The sequence below is a fragment of the Otolemur garnettii genome, unplaced genomic scaffold, assembly GCF_000181295.1.
Source record: "Otolemur garnettii isolate 467f Iridium unplaced genomic scaffold, OtoGar3 scaffold00013, whole genome shotgun sequence".
In the NCBI taxonomy this organism is placed as follows: Eukaryota; Metazoa; Chordata; class Mammalia; order Primates; family Galagidae; genus Otolemur; species Otolemur garnettii.
The window spans coordinates 28,161,777-28,171,243 of NW_003852408.1; the positions used below are offsets into that span (position 1 = coordinate 28,161,777).

Sequence of the window (9,467 nt, forward strand, 5' to 3'; positions counted from 1 at the left end):
ACAGGCGCCCGCCACAACGCCTGGCCATTTTTTGGTTGCAGCCGTCATTGTTGTTTGGCGGGTCCGGGCTGGGGACTCGAACCCGCCACCTTAGGTGTACGTGGCTGGCGCCTTAGCCGGTTGAGCTATAGGCGCCGAGCCGCCAACACCTTTTTTTAAGTGTTTACTTTTACATATAAGCTTGCTTCTATTGTTCATTTTATTTGAAATTGATTTTTTCATTTAGTTTTTCATAGGGCTTAAATTTAGGTGTTTAAAAATTACTCATTGAAGTCATGCTATAGACCTTTGAAGTACAGATTACATTGAAAATGTTGCTGTTAGAAATAATAGAATAATTAAGATTTTAGAAAAATAATAGAACAAAAGAGTAAGATATATCAAAAATCATCTGCTCTTTGCATTTCTTTCCAGTCCCTGCCTTGTATATTGTGATTAAATGCCTTCAAGCAGTTAATTTACCTGTTATTTGCTTCTTCTGTTAAAATATAGTAAGGTTTTGGGCAGTGCCTGTGGCTCAGTGGGTAGGACGCCGGCCCCATATACCGAGGGTGGCAGGTTCAAACCTGGCCCTGGCCAAACTGGAACAACAAAAAAATAGCCAGATGTTGTGGTGGGCGCCTGTGGTCCCAGCTACTCGGGAGGCTGAGGCAAGAGAATCACCTAAGTCCAGGAGTTGGAACTTGCTGTGAGCTGTGTGACACCATGGCACTCTATCAAGGGCGATAAAGGGAGACTCTGTCTCTACAAAAAAAATATATATATACATATATATGTAGAGAGAGAGAGTAAAGTTTTATTCTCTATAACTCTCAAAATTGCTTTTTTCCCTCTAGTACTATTCCACTTCACTTTGTTTATAGTAACAGTGCCAATGTTGACTTTTCTTTTTTTTTGTCTTTTTTGTTTTGAGGCGGAGTCTCAAGCTCAGGCTGTGGCCCTGGGTAGAGTGCCATGGCAAGATGATAAGTTACAGCAACCTCCAACCCTTGGGCTCAAGCAATCCTTTTACCTCAGTTTTTTTCTATTTTTAGTATAGACGAGGTCTCACTCTTGCTCAGGCTGGTCTCAAACTCATGAGCTCAAGCAGTCTGCCCTCCTCAGCCTCCCAGAATGCTAGGATTACAGGCGTGAGCCACTGCATTCAGCCGACTTTTCTGCCTTTAAAAAAATATTTAAAAATTACATTGGTTGAGTGTGATGGCTCACTCTTGTAATACCAGCACTTGGGGAAGCCAAGTCAGGAGGATCACTTGAGCCCAGGAGTTAGAGACCAGCCCAGGCAATGTAGTTAGATCCATCTATACAAAAATTAAAAAAAATTAGCATGCAGTGTCACATGCCTACTGATGTAGCTACTTGGGAGGCTGATGCATCAGGATCACTTGAGCATAGGAGTTTGAGGATTTAGTGAGCTGTGATCACACCATTTGTACTCCAGCCTGAGCAACAGAGCAAGACTCTATCCCCCCTTCTTCCCTCCCATATAAAACAGAGGAAAATTCAACTTTATTTTTTTGGTATAGCTGTTGGGTTTTGACAGATGCACAGAATCATGTAACTACAGCACAATCAAGATACAGAACAGTCCATTATCCCTCAAAACTCAGTATTGCCCCTTTTTAGTCAACCTTGCCTGACAGCCACTGATCTAGTCTCTGTTCTGATCATTTTTTCTTTTTCCTGCATGTTACATTAGTGGAACCACACAATATAGTATATATAGTGGTCATCATCTTTTTTTGTTTGTTTCCTCTAAACATCATGCCCTAAGAATATATAGGGTTTTGCATTAGGCCTTCTTAGCAGAAAACATTTGAGATTCTTCTATGTCATTAGGTTTATTTCTTTTAAATGCTTTTTTATGGATATACCACAGTTGGTTTAACCATTCATCAGTTAAAGGATGTTGGACTGTTTCCAGTTTGGCAGTTAAGAATAAAACTGCTGTCATATATGTGTTCAGGTTTCTTGTGAACTTAAGTTTTCCCTTCTCTTGGAGAAATAACCTAAGAATGGGATATGCTTGATAAGTTTGATATGGTAAGTTTACCTTTTTTTTTTTTGAGACAGAGCTTCACTATGTCACCTTCAGTAGAATGCCGTGGTGTCACAGCTCCCAGTGACCTCCAACTCTTGGGCTTAAGTGATTTTCTTGCCTCAGCCTCCCAAGTAGCTGGGACTATAGGTGCCCACCACAACGTCCAGCTATTTTTTGTTGCTTTTGTCATTGTTGTTTAGCTGGCACAGGCTGGGTTCGAACCCACCAGCTTCGGTGTATGTGGCGGTGCCACAACCACTGTGCTATGGGCGCCAAGCCATACCTATTGTTTTTGCCATGTCATTTTGTATCTTCTGGTTACCTCTATGGTATCTTTCCATTTTGTTTTAGATCACATCAGAGGTTGTCTGTTCCTCACTCCTCATGAGGTTCCTTTACTTCTTATAGGAAAATTTTAGGGCTAGGAGAAAGACCTTAGGGATCATTTTGTTGAGGAGTTGGCAAATGACAACCCAACAGCCAATTTGACTGTCACCTATTTTTGTACTACAGAGAGCTAAGAATAGTGTTTACATTTATAAGGGGTTTTAAAAACAATATACAATAGAAACTGTACATGATCTGCAAAGCCTAAAATATTTACTTGCTGGCCCTTTACCAGAAAAGTTTGCTTCCTGATGTAGTATTAACTCCCTCATATTATAGACCAGGTAATATTTAAGGAGGTTATAAAATAGATTTTTTTTCCCATTCCAGAATTCTTTCCCTCTCTCTTTCACATGTTCCTTATATTTAAGACAGATAGTATAACCTCATTTGGGGTTTTTAGTCTGAGAAAGATATTAGAGATTTAGGAATATACTACTCATTTTTTTTTTAAGACAGAGTTTCATCGTGTCGCCTAGTACAGTGGTACAGTGTTGTGGTGTCACAGCTCACAGCAACCTCCAACTCTTGGGATTAAGCAATTCTCTTGCCTCAGCCTCCCAAGTAGCTGGGACTACAGGCACCCGCCACAAACCCAGCTATTTTTGGTTATTTTTGCAGTTATCATTGTTGTTTGGCTGACCCAGGCCAGGTTTGAACCCATCAGCCTTGGTGTATGTGGCCAGTGCCCTACCCACTGAGCTACAGGTGCTGCCCAGGAGTATACTAATAAATGAGCCATCGAAAAATTAAATAATAGGACTTAAAGATGCCAAGGAAATGGAGTGGTAAGAATAACCTACTAAGATTAATTTACCTGCCTAGAAATTGGCAGCACCTTCACTCAAACCTAGATATATTTGACCCTCAATCTCAAGGGAGGACTCCCACTGTGTGGAGCGCAGTGAAGATCATCACTATGCTAAATACCAGGAATAGAAATGCGAACACTTCGACCCACTGTATCCTGGGCTGCACTTTTATCAATTGCCTGAGACAGAACACACGTATAACAAGCAGATTTACTTACACATAGACAGCAAGGGAAAATGGAAGCCTACATCCATTGTGAGCCCCCGTGAGGCTCAAGAAAGCTGCTTGGAGCAGATGGATTCTCAACTGTGTGTCTCATTTGCACCACAGCTGAGGAATGCCAAACAGCATTGTGCCCTAGGTTTTATATCCTGTAGTATGTGACTCGCTAGGCAAAGCTTTTAGGGACATTATGTTTCTAACCAGATAATGGAACAGAGCACAGGCTGTACTATCTCAGGATGTTATATTCCCTGCACATTCTGCAGTTATTCTAAAAACTAAAGGCAAAAAGAAAAGGGGAGGAACTGGGTCAGTTAGCCCAAGGCCATTTGGGAACCATCCAGTACTAACCTTCCATATCACTTGTTAGCTGGGAGAATTAAGTTAGTGTTAATATTGCTCAAAATGAAAAGTAGAAGACCAGGTGCGGTGGCTTACATAATCCTAGCACTCTGGGAGGTTGAAGTGGGTGGACTGCTTGAAGTCAGACTTTCAAGACCAGCCTGAGCAAGAGTAAGACCCCTGTCTCTAAAAATAGCTGGGTGTTGTGGCAGGTGCCTGTAGTCCTAGCTACTTGGGAGACTGAGGCAAGAGAATCACTTGAGCCCAAGAGTTTGAGGTTGCTGTGAGCTATGATGCCATGGCACTCTACCGAGAGTGACAAAATAGAACTCTGTCTCAAAAAATATATATATAATAATAATAATAATGAAAAGTAGAACAGATGAGCAACACCAGAATATAGTAGAAAGACTACAAACTGTAGAGTAATAGTTGGTTTTAGATTCATGTCTGGCACTTACAAGCTATATACCTTGGGCAAATTATCTTTGTCAGCTTCATGTCTTTACATATAAAGTAAAAACAAAAATATCCATCTTGTTGAAAGAAGAAATAAGACAGGATGTGAAAGCTAAAACACCTGACCAAATATCTAGCATATGGACTTTGGAAGTAATAATTACAATGTGTATTATTATTTGAATTATACCAAAATGAAAATACTTTCCCCTTTGGGGGGTCTTTCATTCCTAGACTCCCATGGTGACCCTCTCTGGCCACAAGGAAGCAATTTCCTCAGTTCTGTGGTCAGATGCTGAAGAGATCTGCAGTGCATCTTGGGACCACACAATTAGAGTGTGGGATGTTGAGTCTGGCAGTCTTAAGTCAACTTTGGTAAGACTTAGAAATTCAGTAGTCCTCTGATTAACTTTGATCTTTTAAGTGATAAACTTTTAGAGATGGTTTTTACTTAGTCTACCTTGGTGAGAAATTCTTTCCTTTTCTTTTACAGACAGGAAATAAAGTGTTTAACTGTATTTCCTATTCTCCACTTTGTAAACGCTTAGCATCTGGAAGTACAGATAGGCATATCAGACTGTGGGATCCCCGAACTAAAGGTGAGTTGTGTAAAGCACTAGAGAAAAAACATGTGTAGGTAACATCAGTTCCTCTTCTCACAGATATATAAAAAAAAGATAAATTTCTACAAATATATTTTGGGATTTTACCTACTTACCTTTTCTGACTGTCAAAATTTGTTATTGTTTTTCCTTTGTTCAGATGGTTCTTTGGTGTCGCTGTCCTTAACCTCACATACAGGCTGGGTGACATCAGTAAAGTGGTCTCCTACCCACGAACAGCAGCTGATTTCAGGTTCTTTAGATAACATTGTCAAGCTATGGGATACAAGAAGGTAAATCCTATGTATGATCTTCAAAAGAAAGATACCAATTATCTATAATATACAGAGAAAATGAAATAAGTAACTAAAATGATTATCTAAAACAAAAAGGGTCAAAAAAAGTTCTTGGTTATACTACCTGATGTGATAAATACTGATATCCTAAAGAGAAACCAGGATCAAAGGAATTTTCTTTTTTTTTTTTTTAGAGATAGAATCTCACTTTGTTACCCTTCGTAGAGTGCTGTGGCATCACAGCTCATAGCAACCCCCAGCTCTTGGGCTTAGGTGATTCTCTTGCCTCAGCCTCCTGAGTAGCTGGGACTACAGGCACCTACCACAACACGTGGCTATTTTTTGGTTGTTGTTGCAGTTTGGCCAGGGCCAGGTTCAAACCTGCCAACCTAGGTATATGCGGCCAGCGCCTTACTCACTGAGCCACAGGTGCCACCCAAAGGAATTTTCTTTATGATAATATGTTGAGTTTTTTTTGTATTTTGAAAGGATCTGTTTAGTGTTAATTTATCTTTTCAAAAAACAACAACAAAGTTTAAGTCCATCTTTCTGACTTTGTTATAAAACGGGAAAAATAGAGTTTAAAAGATTAAGATCCTGAACCTTAATATAAATTATGTGTTAATAGGAAGTTAAATAAAAATATCTATTTTTTTTTTTAGAGACAGAGTCTCACTTTATCACTCTCCATAGAGTGCCATGGCAGTGTCACACAGCTCATAGTAACCTCCAACACCTGGGCTTAGGTGATTTTTTTGCCTCATCCTTCCAAGTAGCTGGGACTACAGGTGCTCATCACACTGTCTGGCTAAAAAATACCTATTTTTAAAGATGTATTTCCTATTTGTAGGCTAATGGTATGATAATAGTGTACATAGAGTGCCCCGATAAAATGCATACACAAATTATTTATGTATCTCTTTACAAGTAGAACAGATGTGCACTAACCAAATATCTGTTGATGTGTTGTAGACCTTAAATCTGCCTTTAACTGTCCTTACACTAACTTACAGTTGATGACTTATTAATATCTAAAAGGCATATACATTTTAACTTTACACTTTCCATAGCAGGTAACGTACACTTTCTGATAACAGTAAGTGCTATGAAGAAAAAGCAGTGTAAAGGGACGATTCTTTGTGGGAGGGTTCCTCTATTAAAATGATATTTTAGTAGTGAATTGTGCAATGTGATGGTATGAACCATACATAGATCATGGCATGGGCAAGAGCAGACAGGTAGGAAGAACCTTGGCATGTTGGCAAAATAGCAAGAAGGCCAGTGTTGACAGAATGGAGTAAGCAAGGAGAGTGGCAGGATGTGAGGCAGGTAGTGGTTATACCAAGCAGGACCTTATAGGGCATGGTGAGGAGTATGGGTTTTGTCATAAGCATGATGGGAAGGCTTTGGTGGATTTTGAGCAAGGGACCAAGAATGGAAGGAGAGAAGCTATTGTAATTCAAGAGACAAGTAATGGTGACTTAGACTATGATGGTAGTATTCAAGATAAGTGATTGGGTTCTAGGTATACAAATATTTTCTTTTTTTTTGAGACAGAGTTTCAAGCTGTCCCCCTGGGTAGAGTGCTGTGACATCACAGCTCACAGCAACCTCCAACTCCTGGGCTCAAGCAAGTCTCTTGCCTCTGCCTCCCAAGTAGCTGGGACTACAGGCGTCCGCCACAATGCCTGGCTATTTTTTGGTTGCAGCCATCATTGTTGTTTGGTGGGCCCAGGCTGGATTTGAACCCACTAGCTCAGGTGTATATGGCTGGTGCCTTAGCCACTTGAGCCACAGGTGCCGAGCCACAAATATTTTAAAGATAGCTCTTTGGCAGGATATGGACTGAATGTGGAAATAGGAATCAAAAATAATGCACACATTTTCTGCCTGAGCAATTATGTAATTGGTGGTCACATTTATTGTGATGGGAAAGAGTAGAAAAGCAGTTTTGGGGGGAGAAATCAAGAGTATAGTTTTGGTTGTTTTAAATTTCAAGTGCCTAAAGACATCAAGCTATTAGGCAATTGGTTATTAAGCTCAGGAAGAAATTTGGGCTGGAGATAAGAACTTGGGAGTTATCACTGTATAAATGACTAGGCAAAGGGTCTAATAAAGCAGCCAGGCCTGGTGGCTCATGCCTGTCATCCTAGCACTCTAGGAGGGTGAGGTGGGTCAATTGCTTAAGCTCAGGAGTTCAAGATCAGCCTGGGCAAGAGTAGAGAACCCCTTCTCTACTAAAAATAGAAAAACTAGCTAGGCATTGTGGTGGGCACCTGTAGTCCCAGCTACTCAGGAGGCTGAGACAAAGGGAACTCTTGAACCTGGGAGTTTGAAGTTACTGTGAGCTATGATGCCATGTACTCACCCAGGGTGACGGAGTAAGACTTTTTCAAAAAAAGAGAAGGGGAACTTTCCAAAACACTTGGTGGGAGGCAGAGGAGCAGTGGCTGCCCGAGCAGTGCACAGTTAAGCGCTCCTTTCCACTGCACTGTGTGGGCTTCTGCCCTCTCACCGGCTATAGAAAATGGTGAAAGAAACCACTTAGTATGTTGTTTAAGCCCAATGCCACTCATAAAGAATTGAAGAAGGTATATAGAAAACTGGCCTTGAAGTACCACCCTGATAAGAATCCAAATGAAGGCAAGAAGTTTAAACAGATTTCTCAAGCTTATGAAGTTCTCTCTGATGCGAAGAAAAGGGAATTATATGACAAAGGAGGAGAACGGGCAATTAAAGAGGGTGGAGCAGGTGGTGGTTTTGGTTTCCCCATGGACATCTTTGATATGTTTTTTGGAGGAGGAGGAAGGATGCAGAGAGAAAGGAGAGGTAAAAATATCGTACATCAGCTCTTGGTTACCTTAGAAGATTTATATGATGGTGCCACAAGAACACTGGCTCTGCCCAAGAATGTGATTTGCGACAAATGGGAAGGCCGAGGTGGCAAAAAGTAGAGTGCTGTCCCAATTGCTGAGGTACTGGAATGCAAATAAGAATTCATCAGTTAGGACCTAGAATGGTTCAGCAAATTCAGTCTGTGTGCATGGAATGCCAGGGCCATGGAGAACAGATCAGTCCTAAAGATAGATGTAAAAACTGCAATGGGGGCAGCGCCTGTGGCTCAAAGGAGTAGGGCACTGGCCCCATATGCCAGAGGTGGCAGGTTCAAACCCAGCCCTGGCCAAAAACTGCAAATAAAAAATAAATAAAAGTAAGAATATAAATGGATTTGGATTCTATTTCTTATTTTAAAAAAAAAGCTGCAATGGAAGGAAGATAGTTTGGGAGAAGACGACTCTGGAAGTTCATATTGACAAAGGCATGAAAGATGGCCAGAAGATAATATTCCATGGTGAAGGAGACCAAGAACCAGGATTGGAGCCAGGAGATATTATCATTGTGTTAGATCAGAATGACCATGCTGTTTTTACTTGATGAGAAGAAGATCTTTGCATGGACATACAGCTTTGAAGCATTGTGTGGCTTCCAAAAGCCAATATCTACTCTTGACAACCAAAGTGTAGTCATCACCTCTCATCCAGGTCAGATTGTCAAGCATGGAGATACCAAATGTGTGCTAAATGAAGGCATGCCAATTTATTGTAGACCATATGAAAAGGGTCCCCTAATTATCAAATAAGGTAAGCCTTCCTGAAAATGGCTTTCTTTTTCCTAATAAACTCTCATTGCTAAAAAAACTTCTACCAGAGAGGAAGGAAATGGAAGAGACTGATGAAATGGATCAAGTAGAACAGGTGGACTTTGATCCAAATCAGGAAAGATGGCACCATTACAATGGAGAAGCATGAGGATGCTGAACATCAGCCCAGAGGTGGTGTTTAGTGTCAGACCTCTTAATGGGGCCAGTGAATGACACTCATGCTGGCATTTTATGTGCAGTAATGAATGAGTGAGGGACTGTAATCATAATATGCTTACTACTTGCTATTGTTTCTGTTTAAATATTCAAATATAGTTGTGTTTTAAAGGTTAAATGAAGAATAAATGCAAATATAAAAGCTCAAAAAAAAAAAAAAAAGAAAAGAAACGGGGATATAAAACCAAGATCTGAGGAAAAAGAAAAGTAGTCAAAGAAATATGAAAATAAGCCTAATTATAAGTAAATTTTTATAATGAAATAACATTTTCCCTAAATATATTGGTTGCAATAAATTTCTGTAGTCTGCTAATGACATAGGAAAAATAGGAGAAGTGGTCAAGTAAATATTAAGAATTTTAATACTTAGGCTTGGTGCCTGTAGCTCAGTGGCTAGGGTGCCAGCTGCATGCACCAGGGCTGGCGGG

General features: G+C 40.3%; 1 protein-coding gene across 1 annotated transcript in view; it reads left to right on the forward strand.

The window, feature by feature from the left end:
• WDR12 (WD repeat domain 12) overlaps positions 1-9,467 on the forward strand; it is a 34,932-nt gene that overhangs the window by 23,706 nt on the left and 1,759 nt on the right. The window contains exons 9-11 of the mRNA XM_003785029.2: positions 4,499-4,639; positions 4,758-4,863; positions 5,027-5,159. Coding sequence (XP_003785077.1) covers positions 4,499-4,639; positions 4,758-4,863; positions 5,027-5,159 — 380 coding nt within the window. The remainder of the gene's footprint in view (positions 1-4,498; positions 4,640-4,757; positions 4,864-5,026; positions 5,160-9,467) is intronic.